The sequence below is a fragment of the Aquarana catesbeiana genome, linkage group LG13 (assembly GCF_042186555.1).
Source record: "Aquarana catesbeiana isolate 2022-GZ linkage group LG13, ASM4218655v1, whole genome shotgun sequence".
Taxonomy (NCBI): domain Eukaryota; kingdom Metazoa; phylum Chordata; class Amphibia; order Anura; family Ranidae; genus Aquarana; species Aquarana catesbeiana.
Genome location: NC_133336.1, coordinates 21,761,445 through 21,783,846, shown reverse-complemented (window position 1 = coordinate 21,783,846; position 22,402 = coordinate 21,761,445). Strand labels below are relative to the sequence as shown.

At 43.5% G+C, this 22,402-nt stretch overlaps 1 protein-coding gene across 3 annotated transcripts in view; it reads left to right on the top strand.

The window, feature by feature from the left end:
* TTC8 (tetratricopeptide repeat domain 8) overlaps nt 1–22,402 on the top strand; it is a 55,641-nt gene that overhangs the window by 20,985 nt on the left and 12,254 nt on the right. For 2 of the 3 annotated variants that reach the window (XM_073610365.1, XM_073610366.1), the window contains 6 exons: nt 1,414–1,477; nt 1,646–1,805; nt 8,757–8,846; nt 11,000–11,044; nt 11,424–11,509; nt 13,688–13,775. In XM_073610365.1, the coding sequence (XP_073466466.1) occupies nt 1,414–1,477; nt 1,646–1,805; nt 8,757–8,846; nt 11,000–11,044; nt 11,424–11,509; nt 13,688–13,775 (533 nt within the window). Of the gene's footprint in view, nt 1–1,413; nt 1,478–1,645; nt 1,806–6,151; nt 6,404–8,756; nt 8,847–10,999; nt 11,045–11,423; nt 11,510–13,687; nt 13,776–22,402 lie in introns of those variants that run through there. The other variant, XM_073610367.1, reaches the window with a different exon arrangement.

The window sequence follows — 22,402 nt, the reverse complement described above, 5'->3', positions numbered from 1 at the left end:
TGGTGCTATATAAATCGTGTATAATAATATATGTGTGTGTGTGTGTGTGTGTGTATATGTGTGTATATATATATATATATATATATATATATATATATATATATATATATATATATATATATATATATTGGGCAACCAAGCACTAGCTTGTTAATGGGAAAAATTATAACTTCACAATTATGTAGCACTTTGTGTTGGTCTATCACATAAAATCAACAAATACATTTACGTTTTTTGGTTGTAACATGACAAAATGTGGAAAACTTCAAAGGGTATGAATACTTTTTCAAGGCACTGTAGAACATGCTGCATTTTTACTGCACAGAACTGTACTGGAACACAGCAAAATGCAATAGAACTGCATGTGGTGTGAACTGTAATGCCGTGTACACACGGGCGGACTTTTAAGCAACAAACGTCCGACGGACTTTCGAACGACCGGACTTGGACACACACGAATGGACCAACGAAAGTCCGTTCGTTTGAACATGATGACGTACGAAGGGACTAGAATAAGGAAGTTCATAGCCAGTAGCCAATAGCTGCCCTTGCGTCGTTTTTTTGTCCGTCGGACTAGCATACAGACAAATGGATTTTTCGATCGGACTCGAGTCCGTCGGAAAGATTTGAAACATGTTCTAGATCTAAAGTCCGTCTGATTTTCATCAGAAAATGTCCGCTGAAGGTCCGATGAAGCCCACACACGGTCGGATTGTCCGACGGATTTGTTCCGTCAGACCAGTCCGGTCGTGTGTTCACGGCATAAGTAAAAACTCACCTGGAACATATTCGGAGTGCATTTTTGTGGTGTGAACTAGCCATTCATGCACATAAACCAAATATAATGCCCAATTTTTGGTAAAATATAAAGGCTGTGTTGCACGGAGTAAATAGATACCTAACATTGCGCACGCTCGTGGAAGGGAGATAAACTACATTGCCATAGGCAATGCTTTAAATTTCTTTACAGGTTAACAGTTTAGAGTTACAGAGGAGGTTTGGTGCTAGAATTATTGCTCTCGCTCTGACGTTCATTACCTCACACGTGTGGTGCGATCGCCATTTACGTATGCATGTAGGACCAAGGCATGCGTTAGCCTTTGCACACGAGCACAGGGGGACGGGGGTGCTTAAAAAGCAGAGCTCCACTCAAAAGGGGCATGTTCCGTTTTAAGCACTCGAGTAGCAATGCTATAGCAGGCACGGTCTGAAGTCTGCAGCTATATTTCTATCCTGACGGACTTGCATTTATTTGCAGTTTGCAGCATCAAAAGTCTAGGAATTCCACTTTTTTTACCTGAGGGCTAGTAATATTGCTCTGCATTTATAATTTAGAGGCCGCTCAGGACGCGAATCTCTTCAGTGAACAGATTTACACAGCTGCAGTGAACAAATGAAATTAATTATTTACAGGTCCTGGGACCAGCCTCAGACAGGCAACGGCGAGAAAAATCGAGGGACCGAGTCCAGCGGTCAGGTAAAGCGTTTTTTCTTGTTACCTCCAATGCTTTCCAGCGCTCATACAAGTGTGACACTTTAGCCTTCTCATCAATAATCCTTTACCTGGAAGCATCTTTGGAAATGACAGATGCAACTTTTTAATTTCTTATTATTAACGCCGGTGGACTTTTGTTTTTTTTTATAGACCCGTCACCCAATCCGGCAGGCCTTTGACAGGCTTTATTCGACCCGGTACGCAGTCTGGTCGCCCTGGCACTATGGAACAAGCGATCAGGACCCCCCGAACCGCAAGCACTGCTCGACCAATCACCAGTGCTTCTGGAAGGCATATCCGCCTCGGAACGGTAAACACAATTTTTATGTTGCGTTAATGTTGCTAATGTTTTAGATACTGTATGTTATGAATATTTTATGTGGTTGCAAAGTTTGAAGGATAAGAATACTTTTTATCTTAACCACTTGCCCAAAAGATTTAAGCCTGGTACACACGGTTCGATTGTTGGACAACCGAGCGTCTGATTTTTGTCAAAAGGGTGTGTGCCAGGATCTTGTCTTGAATACTAACGTAACACGAATGTAGTGACGTATAACAAGGAGTTTCAGCTCTTGAGCGCCACCCTTTGGGCCCCTTCTGCTAATTTCGTGTTTGGTGAGCATTGATTTCCGAGCGTGTTTGTACTTTCGACTTTTGTGTGACAGATTTGTGTACCGACCATCCGATAATATGACGTGGAGCTGTTGTTTGACAAAAGTTTACTAGCCTGTCATCCAACATTTGTTGTCGGAAAATTGGAAAACAATTGTCAAAAGGAGCTTTCTAAGGGCCCTTTCACACTGGGGCGGCGTCGGCAGTAAACCGCCACTATTGTAAGCGGCGCTTTACCGTCGGTATTCGGCCGCTAGCGGGGCGGTTTTACCCCCAGCTAGTGGCCGAGAAAGGGTTAAAAACCACCGCAAAGCGCCTCTGCAGAGGCGCTTTGCCGGCGGTATAGCCGCGCTGTCCCATTGATTTCAGTGGGCAGGAGCGGTGAAGCAGCGGTATACACACCGCTCCTTCACCGCTCCGAAGATGCTGCTAGCAGGACTTTTTTTCCCGTCCTGCTAGCGAACCGTTCCAGTGTGAAAGCCCTCGGGGCTTTCACACTGGAGAGACAGCAGCGGCTTTTTCGGGTCGGTTTGCAGGCGCTATTATTAGCGCAATAGCGCCTGCAAACCTCCCCAGTGTGAAAGGGCCGTAACAGTAAGTAAGAATTTCAGACAACAGTCTGTCAAAAGACAATCCCCTTCCGAAAATCGACCCGTGTGTACGAGGCTTTACCCCCTTCATGACCAGGCCATTTTTTTCAATACAGCACTGCGTTACATTAACTAACAATTGCACGGTCATGAGACGCTGTACCCAAATATATTTTGTCATATTTTTTTTCCCCACAAATAGAGCTTTCTTCCGATGGTATTTGATCACCTCCTGTGGTTTTATTTTATTTATTTTTTTGCGCTATAAACAAAAAAAAAAAAGACCAACAATTTTGAAGAGAAAACAATTTTTTTTCACTTTCTGCTATAAAACTCCTTTAATAAATAAAAAAATAAAAAAAATCGAATTTGTTAAGTTTAGACCAATATGTATTCTGCTACATATTTTTGGTAACAAAAAATCCCAATAAGCGTGTATTGATTGGCTTTCACAAAAGTTATAGTGTCTACAAACTATGCTGTGTGCACATATACTGGAATTTTATTTTTATACTAGTAATGGTCGGTAATCAGAGACTTATAGCAAGACTGCAATATTGCGGCGGACAATCGGACACTGACACTTTGTGGGAACCAGTGATGCCAATACAGTGATCAGTGATAAAAAAAAATATGCACTGTCACTGTACTAATGACACTGGCTGGGAAGGGGTTTAATATCTAGGGTGATCAAGGGGTTAACTCTGTGCCTAGCCAGTGTTTGTGTTTTACTATGTGCTGTTTTTACTAAGGGATGCACTAGATTTTATTCCCTGCTTTGCAGGGGAAAAAAAAAAATCCAGCACATCCCTGCTGACAGGACAGAGCTCTGCATTTTCCACCTAATGCAGAGCTCTGTTCTGTGTTCCTCCTCGCCGATCAGCGGGTGCCGGCGGACATCGATTGGCCGGGACACCCGCTGATCGGCTTCTGCTATGACTAATCATAGCAGAAGCGGCGTGTCCCCCTACCCAGAAAACCCAGGAGAGCCACTTTGTCGCTGTATTCAGTCGGCAAGTGGTTAAGCCTAATGCTACCTCCTTTCCTCCTTGCTTTTCCTATGCTGCCTATATTGCTAATTACACATTTCAGATCAGTAGGCAACATGGATCTGAAGTTGGGGCCAATCATTATAGTGCTCCTGTCCTTCAAATTGCCAGGCTGCTCAGTACTGCAAATGCAGTACTGAGGATGTAACAGTAAAGCTTTCTCCCTCTGTATCTTTTTAACCACTTCAGCCGCAATCCGTTTCTGGCACTTCTCACATAAATGTATAAATCTGCATTTTTTTTGTTAGAAAATTACTTAAAACCCACAAACATACTTTTTTTTTTTTTTTTTTTTAAAGCTGAGGCCATAGAGAATTAAATTGGTGGGTGTTTTTTTGGAATTTTAATGCAAACAAACACCATACATAATCCATTATTTATAAACCGAATTCACCAAAAGAAAATTATAGATGAAATAGTGGCGCTAATCCCCAGGTGGGGAGATGCCAGACACTCTTATCCAGCCAGTGAGCTGAATACAGACGTGACTAGAGAAAAAGTGAAAAAGCATATATTGCTAAATATCCCAAAAAGTAAAAATTAATATTAAATAAAATTCAATATGAGCTAATATAAATTATAACACTCAGTGAAAGTGATATACAAATACACTACCGTTCAAAAGTTTGGGGTCACCCAAACAATTTTGTGTTTTCCATGAAAAGTCACACTTATTCACCACCATACGTTGTGAAATGAATAGAAAATAGAGTCAAGACATTGACAAGGTTAGAAATAATGATTTGTATTTGAAATAACATTGTTTTTACATCAAACTTTGCTTTCATCAAAGAATCCTCCTTTTGCAGCAATTACAGCATTGCACACCTTTGGCATCCGTCCACAACACTTTTTTCCAGTCTTCCTCTGTCCAATGTCTGTGTTCTTTTGCCCATCTTAATCTTTTTCTTTTATTGGCCAGTCTCAGATATGGCTTTTTCTTTGCCACTCTTCCCTGAAGCCCAAAATCCCGCAGCCGCCTCTTCACTGTAGATGTTGACACTGGTGTTTTGCGGGTACTATTTAATGAAGATGCCAGTTGGGGACCTGTGAGGCGTCTGTTTCTCAAACTAGAGAACCTAATGTGCTTATCTTCTTGCTTAGTTGTGCAACGCGGCCTCCCACTTCTTTTTCTACTCTGGTTAGAGCCTGTTTGTGCTGTCCTCTGAAGGGAGTAGTACACACCGTTGTAGGAAATCTTCAATTTCTTTGCAATTTCTCGCATGGAATAGCCTTCATTTCTAAGAACAAGAATAGACTGTCGAGTTTCAGATGAAAGTTCTCTTTTTCTGGCCATTTTGAGCGTTCAATTGACCCCACAAATGTGATGCTCCAGAAACTCAATCTGCTCACAGGAAGGTCAGTTTTGTAGCTTCTGGAAGGAGCTAGACTGTTTTTAGATGTGTGAACATGATTGCACAAGGGTTTGCTAATCATCAATTAGCCTTCTGAGCCAATGAGCAAACACATTGTACCATTAGAACACTGGAGTGATAGTTGCTGGAAATGGGCCTCTATACACCTATGTAGATATTGCACCAAAAACTAGACATTTGCAGTTAGAATAGTCATTTACCACATTAGCAATGTATAGAGTATATTTGTTTAAAGTTAGGACTAGTTTAAAGTTAGCTTCATTTAAAAGTACAGTGCTTTTCCTTCAAAAATAAGGACATTTCAATGTGACCCCAAACTTTTGAACGGTAGTGTATATAAATCCAAGAAAAAATATATAATGAAAATTGAGCACAGTAAATATCTATAAAGTCCAGAAACCAATCAATCGTGAAAAATAATCGTGAAAATATTTGAAGAAAGTCCAAAAAAAGAGTGAGGGTGACTCCAAAACTGCTCAGCTGTGTTTTCAAACATCCACCACACCTCTGTGACCTGAATCCACTCCCTGCTGAAATTCAAACTCACCAGCTGTTAAGGCCTCTCACTCTCGTGTTTGGCCTGACAGAGCCTCTAACCCACTTACATGGGGGTTAACATGCGAGCATACACCTCCACTGCTTCATAGGAACACCGCTTTTCTCAGGTTGGTAGTATGACATAAAAATAAAAGAAGCTCCAATAGTGTAATCTCGTTTAAAAGATTTAATCACACATAAAACAACTTGTATTAAACTCACATTTAAAATAAAATAACAGGCAAGTCACTTCACGGCAAATGGAGAACTCCCACAGCACAGCAAGCAGTAGCAAATGAAATAACAACAGGCAGGCCACGGCGGACCCAGGAGGTGTGTGTGCTCACGTTCGTCTCACCCGTCCGCAGCACTCGTCCCTTCACTGGAGCTCCGCTCTGTCCCCCTTCACTCCCTCCTCTAGCACTCGTGTGAGATCGCCGTGTAGCTACGCCCCGACATGCTTCATCATAAAGATTTAATCATGGGGTTAAATCTTTATGATGAAGCATGTCGGGGCGTAGCTACACGGCGATCTCACACGAGTACTAGAGGAGGGAGTGAAGGGGGACAGAGCGGAGCTCCAGTGAAGGGACGAGTGCTGCGGACGGGTGAGACGAACGTGAGCACACACACCTCCTGGGTCCGCCGTGGCCTGCCTGTTGTTATTTCATTTGCTACTGCTTGCTGTGCTGTGGGAGTTCTCCATTTGCCGTGAAGTGACTTGCCTGTTATTTTATTTTAAATGTGAGTTTAATACAAGTTGTTTTATGTGTGATTAAATCTTTTAAACGAGATTACACTATTGGAGCTTCTTTTATTTTTATGTCATACTACCAACCTGAGAAAAGCGGTGTTCCTATGAAGCAGTGGAGGTGTATGCTCGCATTTTAACCCCCATGTAAGTGGGTTAGAGGCTCTGTCAGGCCAAACACGAGAGTGAGAGGCCTTAACAGCTGGTGAGTTTGAATTTCAGCAGGGAGTGGATTCAGGTCACAGAGGTGTGGTGGATGTTTGAAAACACAGCTGAGCAGTTTTGGAGTCACCCTCACTCTTTTTTTGGACTTTCTTCAAATATTTTCACGATTATTTTTCACGATTGATTGGTTTCTGGACTTCATAGATATTTACTGTGCTCAATTTTCATTATATATTTTTTCTTGGATTTATATATTTGTATATCACTTTCACTGAGTGTTATAATTTATATTAGCTCATATTGAATTTTAGTTAATATTAATTTTTACTTTTTGTGGATATTTAGCAATATATGCTTTTTCACTTTTTCTCTAGTCACGTCTGTATTCAGCTCACTGGCTGGATAAGAGTGTCTGGCATCTCCCCACCTGGGGATTAGCGCCACTATTTCATCTATAATTTTCTTTTGGTGAATTCGGTTTATATATATTTTATTGTTAAGTGGCAGCTTTGGTAGGGTTTTGACATTTATTAACATAGCGCGGAGGTGGTAATACAGGTCAGGGGTGGCATAATTTGCACCTGGTTATCTCCAGTTTCCAATAATCCATTATTTAAAAAACAATTTTTTTTTTGTAAAATATAGAAGATGATGTTACGCCGAGTAAATAGATACCAAACATGTCACCCTTTCAAAATTGCGCACACCCGCGCAACGTTGACCAACAGCATAAATTTTACTACCCATAGGCGAAGCTTTAAAGAGGAAGTAGACCCCGATGGGTTTTACTCCCCCTTTTGCTCCCCGCAAGCCCTGCAAATTAAAAGCATAATGGGCTTGTATGCATCGCACACTCGCCCATTATATGACACTTACCTGCAAACGAAGCCCGAGCTGTCCCCGCTGGAGGCCGCATCCATCTTCACCCCTCTTCCTTCCGGGGCTCTGTGACTGGCCGGAGCCGCGTGACGTCACTCCCGCACATGTGCGCGGGATAGATGGGAAGTAGTTCTGGACAGCCGCACTTCGAAAAAATGCCTTTTATTCAAAAACTACAAATAAAAATACATGCCACAGCAGAACAGGAAAGCTGATGCGTTTCACACTACAAACAGTTCTTAATCATAGCTATGACCTATGCCATTTGCTTTTGATCCGTTCCTGCAGTGCGTTTTTTGCTTTTTTTCACACACGTTTTTGATGCGTTTTGCATTTAATGCTTTTTATTTTTTTTTTTATTTTAGCCCAATTTGTATGGGATGTGTAGATTAAAAAAACACAAATTGCAGTAAAAATGCACTACATGCTTTTCTGCAGCTTCTCCATTGAAGTCTATTGAACCAAAAACGCACCGTTTTGCGTTTTAAAAAAAAGTCCCTGATCCTTTCCAAAAACGCAGCGGCTGAAAAAAGCATAGATGTGAACGTGTCCCATGGGAAACCATGTTAAATGGACTGTAGTGTGTTTCTGCAAAAAAGCACAAAAAAAGGTATAGGTGTGAACCGGACCTTAGAGATAGCTAGAGATTCATTGGTGTCAGTGGGAAATCATCTGTGAGGCATGTATTGCTCCTGGATGAGGGAACTCCTAGCAATCTCTGGGGGAACCCTCATTGAGAGAGGTTGTTTTTTTGTTTTTTTTTTAAGAGGAACTGCAGTCTGCTCACATAATGTGTAATAAAAACATCTTTACCATTCTGAAGCTTCCCTTCAACCACTTTGCATATTATTTTATATATACTGTGATTCTGTACTTGCCAAATATGCTGCAGAAATCTCCCCCCACTGAGTCTGGCTGCAGCCATTTTAACTGTGGGCAGCTGAAGCTGCTGCCTGTTCACTTCCTGGATTTACACAGACACACAGAGGCACACCTCCAGCTCTGCAGCTCTCATTGGCCCTCTTATGACTCATCCCCCTCTCCCTTCCTGGCAAACTCTCACCAGAGTGAGAGAGAGAGAACTGTGCATGATGTCATAATCCTAGGCTAATGACCAGACAAGAAACAGGAAGTGGGCTGTATAAGGCATTTACTGGCAGAAAAAAAAGCGTTTTACTATCCAAAGTTAAAACAACAACAACAAGGGCAGAAGATTTAATAGATGGAAAGATGAAAAAAATGACTGAAGGTTCGCTTTAATAATAAAAATATAATTTGTCTGTGTTTTTGTTTCTTCATCAGGCCTCAATGCTGACGAATCCAGATGGACCTTTTATCAATCTGTCGAGATTAAATTTGTCTAAATATGCTCTAAGTCCCAACTTGGCCAAGGTTAGTCTGCAGAAAAGCCAATTTGAAATCTACCAATATTACATTTTATTTAAACCAAATAAAATTATGTGAAGTAGAAGTTGTCGCTCTATGAATTGCTCAAAAACATAAATGAAACCGAGCGTTTGGTAGGAGAGTTGACTGTTATTCTCTATCAGCCTTCCTTACTCATAGCTAGAGAGCTCTAAAAAAGAAATCTGTTTTTTAGTCTTTTTCTCGTTATTAATATTAAACAGGCAGTCTGAAGGCCTCATTGAAAAATGCTGTAAATGCTTTTTGATTTCATATAGCATCCTTTAAACCCTACATCAGATCGCTTAGCGGTTTCATTCTAACACTTCAGTCGTCTGTACTTTCTGCTGCGTAGTTTATTCAAAGTCAGCGGCATCCTGGAGAGATCCATCTAGAATTTTTTTGTATTGTTCACTAGGGAGTAGCTAATCTCTGATTTCAGCAGTTTGGGTATAAGAGTCCCACTGGGTTGGAGTTCTACTTTCAAAGTAAAAATGGGATTCGCTCAGATCAGTTTGCAACTAGCAAAAAGTAAGTTGAAAATTGGGAAAGAGTAAATGGGATTTTTCAAGGTGCCAGATTGGAACAAATTTATTTTATAAAAGTAGAAAATTATTTAAGCAATAAAAACAGAACATATAAAGAGTAAATGTTGATAATACAGTACTAGTACATGTGCTGACTGATTTAATCTCTACATGTTTCGCCTTGATATTGACTTCTTCAGGAGATATAATTGATATCAGGCACAATGTTTATTTTTAGTGCTTATTGTGCCTGATATCAATTATATATCCTGAAGAAGCCAATATTGAGGCGAAACATGTAGAGATGAAATCAGTCAGCACATGTACTAGTACTGTATTATCAACATTTACTCTTTTTATATGCTCTTTTTTTATTACTTAAATTTCTACTTTTATAAAATAATTTTGTTCCAATTTGGCACCTCAAAAATCCCATTTACTTTTTCCCATTTTTCAATCACTTTCTAAGGGATGTGGTGTCCTTTTTTTAGATGATAGGTAAAATATTTTCTCTCCCTAGCAAAAAGTAAGGTGCATATGGGCAGTCCACAGAACAATACAATCCAAAACAAAGTCTAAACTGTTTCAGCAATTTGCATAAAAAAAACCTTTGTTGCATACATTTGCCAAGAAAAAAATGTAAAGCCACATTGGAGCAATAGGAACTCTCTGCAAAATGTGTTTGCTAAACACAACTAGACTGAGCTCCAAACTGGGGACATAACGTATAAAGCAATGGAGTAAATTGGGAGCAGGTATGCCTTGAAGATTGCTTCTTCCTCCCTAAAGTACAACTAAAGGCAAAACTTTTTTCTTTAGTGTTCGACAGAGTGGAGAGGGATTAGAACCCCTGTCAGTTTTTTTTTTTTTTTTCACTTTCAAAATATTAGAAGAACCACCGTGGTTTGTGGTTTGGCGTGGTTTGGCGTGCCAGAGTACAGTGGTTTGGCGTGCCAGGGTTCAGTGGTTTGGGGTGCCAGGGTTCAGTGGTTTGGGGTGCCAGGGTTCAGTGGTTTGGTGTGCCAGGGTTCAGTGGTTTGGTGTGCCAGGGTTCAGTGGTTTGGTGTGCCAGGGTTCAGTGGTTTGGTGTGCCAGGGTTCAGTGGTTTGGTGTGCCAGGGTTGAGTGGTTTGGTGTGCCAGGGTTGAGTGGTTTGGTGTGCCAGGGTTGAGTGGTTTGGGGTGCCAGGGTTGAGTGGTTTGGGGTGCCAGGGTTGAGTGGTTTGGGGTGCCAGGGTTGAGTGGTTTGAGGTGCCAGAGTACAGTGGTTTGAGGTGCCAGAGTACAGTGGTTTGAGGTGCCAGAGTACAGTGGTTTGAGGTGCCAGAGTACAGTGGTTTGAGGTGCCAGAGTACAGTGGTTTGGGGTGCCAGAGTACAGTGGTTTGGGGTGCCAGGGTTCAGTGGTTTGGGGTGCCAGGGTTCAGTGGTTTGGGGTGCCAGGGTTCAGTGGTTTGGGGTGCCAGGGTTCAGTGGTTTGGGGTGCCAGGGTTCAGTGGTTTGGCATGCCAGGGTTCAGTGATTTGGAGTGAAAATAAACAGCCAGGTTCAACTGGTTATAAGAGAATTGTACATCACCTAATACTGACCGATATGACTGTTTTGTTTGTTTTTCAGACGCTGTTTGAATACATCTTCCACCATGAAAATGATGTGAAAAATGTAAGGATTCTATTTTCAATAAATAACTTTTCTTCTGTTGAATATATCTCAATGTGAAAGGATTGTTCAGTGTTTGGTAGAATTTGGCAGATTTAGTTCTCTGGGTCTCAGGAGATGGAATATAATGAAAAGTATTTTTTTGCAGCATGTCACATACTTTACACATACAGATAATTTGTTATGAATATGTAAATTTTTCAGTTTGCATTTTTCTTTTGTTGACACTGTGACTTCTCCACAGACAGTACAATATACACTTAGGGTAAATTTATAATATCTTTAAGTACTTTACAATAGCAAGACCTTTTTCTTTCAATTGTAGTTCCACTGTAAAGGAACATTCCGACCAGACATAAAAATGGACCTGTTTGTGTTTTAGGCTCTAGAGTTGGCTGCCCTGGCCACAGAACACGCTCAGTTCAAGGATTGGTGGTGGAAGGTTCAGCTGGGCAAGTGTTATTACAGGTAAGATGTCTGCCCCAGTCTTGTACTGTTTGAAGTGAGAGACCTGTCCATCGCAGCCAATCAGATTCTTTCTTGGATCCCCTACTGCAGTAAGAAGGCAAAAAGGAAAAAACTGATTTGCCAGCAACGATACCGTTTTTGTTTTCAGGTTCTCTAACAAGGAATGCCCTCTGTATTATTATTATTATTATTTTTATTCTTATTTTTCTTTAATTATTGAGGATTTATAGTAGGATTCAGGTCACAGTTGAGGTGTACCAGAGTAGCCCAGGTATAAGACAAGTGAAAGCGGCTTTAGCCCTGCTCCGACCAAGCCATGCCTCCAATGCGTTTCTCCTTGCCCACAGGATGTAGTTATATAGTGATCCATGACTAGGTCCTGTGGGCAGGGCGAAACGCGTTGGAGACATGGCCTGGTCAAGCTGGGCTGAAGCCGATTTCAGTTGTCCTACACCTGGGCTGTTCTGGTGTTCAGCATTTGGATTCTCTTTTGTTCATGAGTGTGTGTACTGATCCAGTATGGGCTCTTTTTTTTTTTTTTTTTTTTCTACGCTACCTACCCTTCAGTGTGAGTCACCAGAGTCTATTTGAATGGAGACCTGGAGCGGCACCCTAAGCTTTCTCAATTAAGGTCACAGTTGAGGTGTAAATTAACGGTTCTGTAGGTTTTATATGGTGGTTCTTTTGAGGAATGCCTGCCATAAGAGAATAGGAGGGGTGAGATTGCTGACCCTGTGGAAATAGTTGCCTAGCTTTGGTTTTTGATCACGGACAATACGTTAGGAATAAGGAATCTGACTTCTAACTGTCACTTACCACATTATCACAACAGGTGTGCATTAAGTGCTGACTGACTGGCTGTAAAAAAACAGCTGATCGCATCCTGATTAGCTGGCCATAGATGAAGCGATTTTTTTTTTTTTTGAAAATTGCACGATTCCCCCATTAACACAGTCAGCGTTGATAGGAGAATCCCTTACACTGAGCTTTTGTGTTCTCCCCGCGGTGGGGAAGCTGTCCCGACCAGGAGAACACACAGTGATTATTGCTAGAGGCTATGGCGATAATCACATGACAAATCCAACAGGCTGGTTGTACCCGAGTTGATCGATCGATCACCTTGGGTACATTGAGCCTGCCCATACATGGTTCGAATCTCGGCTGGTCCCTGCTAAACCGGCTGAGATTCGAGACGCCTATGGACAACTTTAGTCTGCTTTTCCAGACCTCTAATAATGGATCAATAATGGTTACAGTGTGACCTGTGTTCTACAATGTAAGGTTAGAAAAAGGGAGAGACATGTTGGTGCATGGCGAGAAATTCTCTTTATTAATCACTGTGTCAAATGCCCCAACTACAGTCACCCATACTAAAATTATTGTACAGGAGGTCCCCGAATAACGAACCTCCGACTTACGAACGACTCCTACTTACGAACGGGAGGCAGCGTTACGTTCTGCGCATGCACGGCCACTTTTCGCCGGCGGGCACATCGGAAAACAGCGGAAAACGACGTCTGCGCATGCGCGGCTACTTGACAGAACATCGGAAAATGACATCTCTGCCGTTCTGCACATGCGCTTCCGACTTACGAACAAATTCGACTTAAGAAAAAACAGGCAGTCCCTATCCCGTTCGTAACTCGGGGACTGCCTGTACATTGGTAGAGCTCTGACATATATTCTGCACTGGTCAACCGGGATTACTGAGCTATTCACAGTCTCTGCACTAGAGAAACTTGCACTCAAATGCCCCCATCACAGTCGCAAACTATTATTATACAATTCTGTAAACACACAAAACACAGCGCTAGGACCTTGAGAATATATATGGTGTCCTAATAAACAACCCAGATGATGGTGCTGATGTCTTTATGAATGAGAAAATATGTATATAAGGAAACCAGATTTTTAAGGTGCTACAATTGACCTAAAATACACAATATAGTCATAAAATTATAATGTGATGTTCAAATATTAAAAACTGTAATATTCATAAAACCATCATAGAGAATACATGCGGCCATAATGTATGTCCTGTAACTTCAGCTCAACAGATTTCACCAATCACTGGCTTCCTCAGGAGACTTGTAAAGTACTGCATAAATGCCACCAGGGTGCTGAGAAATGTTTGAAGAATCAGTAAACAGATACAGATAAACATTTTTTCTTTTGCAGGCTGGGGCTGTTCCGTGAAGCAGAGAATCAGTTTAAATCGGCTCTCCTACATCAGGATATGGTGGACACGCTTCTGTACCTGGGAAAGGTAAGTGTTTGCAAATCATCAGCTTCTCTAGAACTTGACATCAGATTTATCAACCGGTGAGGTCAGGATATGAATGATCTAGCACTGCGGGAGCTTGGCCTTTAGAACCAGTTTCTCATGGACTAGTTACATGTGGTTATATATATATATATATATATATATATATATATATATAGTGCATCCGGAAAGTATTCACAGCATTTTTTTCCACATTTTGTTATGTTACAGCCTTATTCCAAAATGGATTAAATTCATTATTTTCCTCAAAATTCTACAAACAATTCCCCATAATGACAATGAGAAAGAAGTTTGTTTGAAATCTTTGCAAATGTATTAAAAATGAAAAAATCCCATGTACATAAGTATCACGGCCTTTGCTCAATACTTTGGTGAAGCTCTTTCAGCACCAATTACAGCCTCAAGTCTTTTTGAGTATGATGCTACAAGCTCGGCACTCCTATTTTTGGGCAGTTTCTCCCATTCTTCTTTGCAGGACCTCTCAAGCTCCATCAGGTTGGATGGGGAGTGTCGGTGCACAGCCATTTTCAGATCTCTCCAGAGATGTTGAATCAGGTTCAAGTCTGGGCTCTGGCTGGGCCACTCAAGGACATTTACAGAGTTGTCCCACAGCCACTCCTTTGTTATCTTGGCTGTGTGCTTAGTGGTGTTGTCCTGTTGGAAGATGAACCTTCACCCCAGTCTGAGGTCCAGAGCACTCTGGAGCAGGTTTTCATCAAGGATGTCTCTGTACATTGCTGCATTTATCCTCCCCTCAATCCTGACTAGTCTCCCATTTCCTGCCACTGAAAAACATCCCCACAGCATGATGCCACCACCATGCTTCACGGTAGGGATGTAACCATGAGTAAAGAAATGTTTTTATGTGCTCATTAATTTTCTCTGAAAAATGGCCAAGAAATCATAAATTCTGCCAGGGTATGTAAACGTATGAGCACATGAGCACATATATATATATATATATATATTATAAACATTTTTTTCCTAAATTCCAGCTCCCCTATGTACCAATATAGTATTCATGTACCTATTTTTCAAAAAAATAAAACGGCTTTCCATTAATTCTGCACCAGCTTACCTAACGCTCTTGATGGATGTTTAAACACACTGCTTGATTACTTCTGCCTTACTTCCTGGTCAGATTTTAGGTCATGACACAGGAAGGAGTTGACCAGCTGAGGGGAGATGATGCAGGGTGTGTGCTAGTGAAATCAGCTGGTCAACTCATTCCCGTGTCATGACCTAAAATCTAACCAGAAAGCAAGGCAGAAGTAATCGAGCAGTGTGTTTAACTGCTTGCCGCCCGCCCACCGTCAAATGATGGAGGGACAGTGCGGCTCTCGTTCTGGAAGGATGTCATATGACGGCGCCCCAGAACGGCTGCTAACGCGCTCCCCATCTCTGTAAAGAGCCGCGGCTCTTTAACCATGTGATCAGTTGTGTCTAATCACAGCCGGTCACATGTAAATATGGAAGTGCCATGAATCGGCTCTCCTAGCCTCACACTGACACTGTGTGGGGCGAGGAGTGCCAATCAGAGGCATCTCCTCGCAGCAGGGGCGGATCCAGAGCCTAGTCTCGGGAGGGGCACTGCCAGAAAATACGTTTTTTTGGGGGTAAATTTAACGGGGAATTGACTGGTGTTGGCGCTTCAATCATCACAGCACCATGGTTGTTATGGTGTCAGGATGATTGAAGCACATTATTACTATTATTACATGGTTATAAAAAATTAAATGGTTCAACTTACTATATAATCAGTGGGAGCCCCGAGCGTGTCACTTGCCACTGTCACCTGCTACACGTTGTAATTTGTCACTTGCCACGTCCCATGGCACACGTTGCAGATTGTCACTTGCCACGTCCCATGCCACACGTTGCAGATTGTCACTTGCCACGTCCCATGCCACACGTTGCAGATTGTCACTTGCCACGTCCCATGCCACACGTTGCAGATTGTCACTTGCCACGTCCCATGCCACACGTTGCAGATTGTCACTTGCCACGTCCCATGCCACACGTTGCAGATTGTCACTTGCCACGTCCCATGCCACACGTTGCAGATTGTCACTTGCCACGTCCCATGCCACACGTTGCAGATTGTCACTTGCCACGTCCCATGCCACACGTTGCGGATTGTCACTTGTCTGCTGTGTCCCAGAGTCAGGCTTATTCAACTGGTGACCCCCCTGTCATCAGTGCTGGGCAGGGAGGAATGGGCTGGCTGCTGCCACTGGGAGAGCGATGGGAGCAGAGCGAACAAAGGGCTCATCCTGAGCGGATGTGTCAGCACTGCATCCCGCCCCAGGGGCAGCAGAGAGATGATGTAATCTCTCTGCTGCCGCGGCTGCCTGTACATTCTACAGTGAGGGCGGAACTGCAGGGATGCAGGGCGGCGCTGGGCGGTGAGAGATGACGTTATCTCTCTGCTCCCCTGCCGGTTCCCTGATTGGCCAGCAGCCGCTCACACTGTCACTGAGCCGCACAGCTGCTAACCAACGGAGCCACCCGTGCTCTCAGCCGTGGAGCCGCCCGCCGGCTCTCTCACCCACAGCGATGCCTGCCCACCCACTCAACCACATTCTCGGAGGGGGCAATTGCCCCGTTGCCCCCCCGGATCCGTCCCTGCCTCGCAGAGGAGACCTCGGCAAGTAATCCGGGCACTGATAATCGGTGCCCTGATTACAGGAAAGCCCCATCAGTGGCACCAATCAGTGCGCATAAGTGATGGCAGTCAGTGCCTCTCATTGGTGCCGCCTATTGGTGCCACCTATTAGTACCCATCAGTGCGGCATATTAGTGCCACCTCATCAGTGCACATCAGTGAAGGAGAAAAATTACTTATTTACAAAGACAGAAAATAAGAAACTATTTTCCTTTTTTTTTTTAACATTTATTTTTTTATTAAAAATTAAAATCCCAGCAGTGATTAACCACTTCAGCCCCAGAAGATTTTACCCCCTTCCTGACCAGAGCACTTTTTACAATTCGTTCAATGATGTACCCAAACTTAATTTGCGTCTTTTTTTTTTTCCCCACAAACAGAGCTTTCTTTTGATGGTATTTGATCACCTCTGCGGTTTTTATTTTTTTTGCGCTATAAACAAAAAAAAGAGCGACAATTTAAAAAAATATATATATTTTTTACTTTTTGCTATAATAAATATCCCCAAATTTTTTTTAAAAAGCAAATTTCTTCATCAGTTTAGGCCAATATGTATTCTACATATTGTTGGTAAAAAAAAATCGCAATAAGCTTATATTGCTTGGTTTGCGCAACAGTTATAGAGTCTACAAACTATGGGAAAGATGTATTACATTTTTATAATTTTTTCACTAGTAATGGTGGTGATCTGCGATTTTTAGCGGTATTGTGACATTGCGACGGACAGATTGGACACTTTTGACACATTTTTGGGACCATTGACATTTATACAGCGATCAGTGCTATCAATATACACAGATTACCGTGTAAATGTCACTGGTAGGGAAGGGGTTAACACTAGGGGCAATCAAGGGGTTAAATGCGTGTTCCCTAGATGTGTTCTAACTGTATGAGGATAGGACTGACTAAGGGAGGAGCCATATCGTTGTTCCTACTTAATAGGAACAAATGACATGTCTACTCTCCCCTAACAGAACAGTGCTGGCTCTCGTGCACACAATCCCCACCGCCGGCCATGCGCATTGGGTCCCGCGCCGTGCAGCGCGCACCCTCTAGCGGCTCTTAGATTGAAACCCGTACGGGGTTTCGCCCAGGAGAGCCATTGTGCCGCAGTATATCTGTGTGGGCCGGTCAGGAACCGGTTAAATACCACCAAAAGAAAGCTCCATTTGTGTGAAGAAGAGGATAAAAAAAATTATTTTGAGTACAGTGTTGCATGACTGTGCAATTGTCATTCAAAGTGCAACAGCGCTGAAAGCTAAAAGATGGCCTGCGCAGGAGGGGGTTGAAAGTGCCCAGTATTGAGGTGGTTAAACGGCTATGGAGAGAGTGAGGTAAGCCTCTGTAAAGTTAATGGAAAGCTGTTTTATTTTGGCTAAATAAGTACATTAATGCTATATTGGTACATATGGGGGGGGGGCTTGCATTTAGAAAAAAAGGTGAACAAAGGTGAACTTAGCCTTTAAAGAGATACTGTCAATTTGTCTATGCAGAGCAGAGTGACCATGACTATGGAAAGGACATCCACGGACCTCCCATATATTTGCCTTACTGCGCCTCCTTGCAACCCTTTGATTTTCTTCAGCGAGCGCTAAAAAAGGGAAGCAGTGACTTCCTTCCCCCAGCTATGTGGCAGTTCACGGGCCTAGCAAATGGCTGTTAGGCCTAGGAATTGTCATAGGAAGCAATATACATGGGGGGATGGTTGAAATGCATTACCTTATTTCTATTATTAAATTGTAATAATGCAGAATCGCTGTAGCCTGCCACCAGGTGCAGCTTTGTCAGAGGTAAAACCTCTTGCAGTCTTTCCTCAGCAGGTGTCCATTATTGGATTCTAATTTAGGAGTGGGAAACCTAGAATTTGGTAAATGCACAGTTGACAGTAGGGTTCCGCTCCTATGAGAATAGAATGCCGCTGCTGATCTCACAGGAGGCAGACCCTATGGCGGTAATGCGGGCGCTGATGTAAACATCAAGCCGGGTCTCTGCTTGCCCCCGCCGCTCACCTCCTTCAGTGTAGCCTGTGCGGCACAGTCTCAAACAGACCACGGACCAACACCGGTCTGCATCCCGGGGGTTGGGGACCCCTGGTGTAGTGGATCTAAATCTATGTAATCCCCATACAGGCCAGGACAACCTGGGAGCAAGCATAAGCCACCCCACTGTATTAAACTGAACTACAGGCTTTTCTTCTCTCCCACACTCGTAGCAAGGCCTCTTCTTTGTTGAAAGGGATTACTCCCAATTCCCAATGAGTAGCTCCGCAATACATCCCTCTGAAGCTGCAACAGCTATCTTGAGCTTTAATTTCTTGTCTAAATGATTTCATTCATCAACAATCCCCTTTCCTCCTGATCTATACTATTGTTTGGCTGCCACTCACAGTTGTTGGTTTCCCTGCCATAAATCATTTTTGTTCATCGTGTGTGGGCATGATCCTTAGGGCTTGCATCAGTCAAGGTAATGCTGTTCACCGGCATTATATGAAAAAGACCACATCCTTGGCGTCCCTTTTTAGATGTGCATCCCTGCTGGCCACTGGGTGCTGCAGACTTTAGCTGTATAATCTGCTGACTAGTTTCTCGATTGCACTGTATTGGAGTGTAATCAAGATACTGATCAGCTGATTGCACAGCTAAAGCCTACACCACCCACTGACCAGCAGGGATTCATATCTAAAGGGATGCCGGCAGAGTGCTATGAAACTTACAGGAGCTTCCCAACCCCTGTCACCAAACTCAATCTTACCACAGAGCAAAGGCCAGCCGAAAGATCGAGTGATTTGCATCACTGCGTTTCAAAAGAGATATTTCTTGAAAATTTAAATTGTTTCATTAAAAAAATGTAATTACATGTTGATGGAGGGGAGAGGGATTTTTTTTTTTTTTTTTTTAGTTTCAATATTTTTATTGAAATAACAATACATCAGGTTCATTGTTGCAGTAGGTGATCAATGTGATGTTTGTGGGTCAAGTTCTGTCTATTGGGATAGTGTATGTATACCGGGATATGGGGGGGTAACGGAAAGGGGGCGTTAGGGGAGAGAGGGGGGCATGCAAGGTTTGGCGTAGGGTTTCTTTGTGAGGTGACGTATACAGTACCCCAGGCCAAGCTATGCAGGGTTTGACATGATATTGGTATATTCAGTCGATCCTTTAAAATGTAGCCAGCATGCCCATGTATCACGAAATTTGGTTGGTGCATCTCTGGATTGGTGGATTAAGTCCTCCATCTCAGCTATTTTACCTATTCTACGGAGCCATTCAGATGTACTTGGGGGAGAGGAGGATCGCCAGTGAGTGGGGATGCAAAGTTTAGCTGCCTTTTATGAGGTGTAGGGTAAGAGATTTTTTATACGCCGATTGTGGTATGGACGTATGGTGCAAAAGATATTGGGCTGGTGTGAAGTCTGGGTTGTATGTAGTGATCTTAGAGGTCAGACGGTGAACTTCGTTCCAGTAAGGTTGGATTAGGGGACATTCCCACCATATGTGGATTAGGGAGCCGTGGGCGGTATTGCATCTCCAGCATATTGGTGGGACACTGGGGTGGAATTTGTGGACTCTATCTGGGGTTCTGTACCATCTGGAATATATTTTGTATATATAGTGCCATTCTTCCTGTGCAAAGTCTGTGGCTAGTTCTTTTTCCCATTTTAGACACGTTGCATCATCTGTGGTAGTAGCTTCGGGGAACATCATAGAGTACACAGCTGAGATTATGTGTCTTTGAGGGTCAAGTCTGGTGCAGAGGGCTTCGAATGGTGTGTGATCTCTATACCACTGAGAATGTGGGTTTGAGCTCTGTAAAAAATGTCGTATTTGAAGATATTTGTAGAAGGAGATGTCCGCATTGGGGAGACGGGCTAAAATGTCTTGGAAGGTCATCAGCTTCCCTTTATCAAAGAAGGATTCTGCTCTGATGGAATTTGGTGTTGAGTGGTCATTGATGTTAAGGAGCATGATATTCGGGGGAAATTCTGGGTACTGATTGAGCGGGGTTAGTGGACCAGGTGAGGAGGCAAGGTTAAGTTTCTTGCAAACTGTGTGAAAGATCTGTATTGTGGGGCCAGTTAGAGGGTGTGATCTGTTTTCCTGTGGTGTTTTGTGTGGGTTGATCCAAGAAAGGTGAGGGAGGAGAATGCTTCCTCAACGCCTATCCATGCTTTGGTCTTGAATGTAGGTGCCAATCTAGGATTCTAGTTAATTGACACGTCCAGTAATATTTTTGTATGTCAGGGAGGCCTATTCCTCCTTTTAACTTTGGGGTTACCAGTTTCTCCCATCTCACCCGTGGTTGTTTGTCGGCCCAGATATAGTTTAGGCATAGTCTTTTGTAAGTAGAAAAGAATGTTGGCGGCAGTATAATTGGGATGGTTTGTAGTAAATAGAGAATCCTGGGGAGGATGTTCATTTTTATAATTGCCGCCCTTCCGAACCAGGAGAAAGTGCCCCTGTTCCATTCCTTGAGGTCTTTCTGTATCGTTTTGGGAGAGGGGTATTTTATGCATATGTTACATTTCAGCTTTTACTATTTTGTAAAAGCGTCTGAAGCTATTTCAGGCCTGGAAGTTGGTCTAAAACAGGGGTGTCCAACCACTGCTTATAGGCTGCATGTGTTCAGTTAAGCATGCGGCCTGGGCACGTCTGAATCAGTGGTATAGCGTGGGGGGGTCAGGGGGGCCATTTCCCCCGGGCGCAATATTTGGAGGGGCGCAGTGAGAGTGGGGGGAATTTAGGGCAGCCGAGGCATCCTCCATCTCCATTATACGTGACTCCAGGATCCCCGCTCGCTCTGCCCGTTCTCTTAGCCCGCCCCACAGCCCGGACTTCCAACATCGCTTCTCCTGAGTGACGAGTCTGACTCCTGCTTGTCACTGTGCTGCTATGGGGCCTCGGCACTCTGACTCTGCACCGACCACCCCAGGACTGTCTGGAGGAAACCCAGGCCAGGAGGATGCGGCATCCACACAGACAGAAGCCTCCTCCCCCTCCTCACCGTCAGCCTGCACAGACACGGGACACTGTGAGTACTCACTCTGTACTGCATGGTGGCAGCCGAGTCGAGGAGGGGAGCTGAGCTGAGGGGAAGAGAGCTTTGTATTTGGGGGGGGGATATATACACAGATGTAACCCCTTAACCCTGCACACAGCGCACCCCCTTAACCCTGCACACAGCGCACCCCCTTAACCCTGCACACAGCGCACCCCCTTAACCCTGCACACAGCGCACCCCCTTAACCCTGCACACAGCGCACCCCCTTAACCCTGCACACAGCGCACCCCCTTAACCCTGCACACAGCGCACCCCCTTAACCCTGCACACAGCGCACCCCCTCAACCCTGCACACAGTGCACCCCCTTAACCCTGCACTCTGTACACAACGCACCTCTGAACCCTGCACTCCGTCACCTCCAAAGTCTGTGGTGTGCAGGCAGTGAGATGATGTGCTGTAACCTTAAGCAACCAATCAGTGGGTTGTAATGATGTGCTGTAACCTCTAGCAACCAATCAGTGAGCTTTAATGATGTGCTGTAACCTCTAGCAACCAGTTAGTGAGCCCTAATGATGTGCTGTAACCTCTAGCAACCAGTTAGGGAGCATTAATATTGTGCAGTGGTGGTAATGATGTGCAGTAACCTTCAACAACCAATCAGTGAACAGTAATGATCTGCTGTAACCTCTAGTAAGCAATCAGTGAGCAATAATAATTTGCATTAACCTCTAGCAACCAGTTAGTAGTAACGAAGTGCAGTAACCTCTAGCAACCAATGGGTAGGCGGTAATTATGTGCAGTGTCTAGCAACCAATCAGTGAGCAATAATCATGTGTGTAGTAGACCGTGTATGAATCAGGTAGTGTAGTGGTCAGTATAGGAATCGGGTGGGTCAGTGTAGTGGTCAGGTAGGTCAATGTAGAGGTTAGTGTAGTGGTCGGGTAG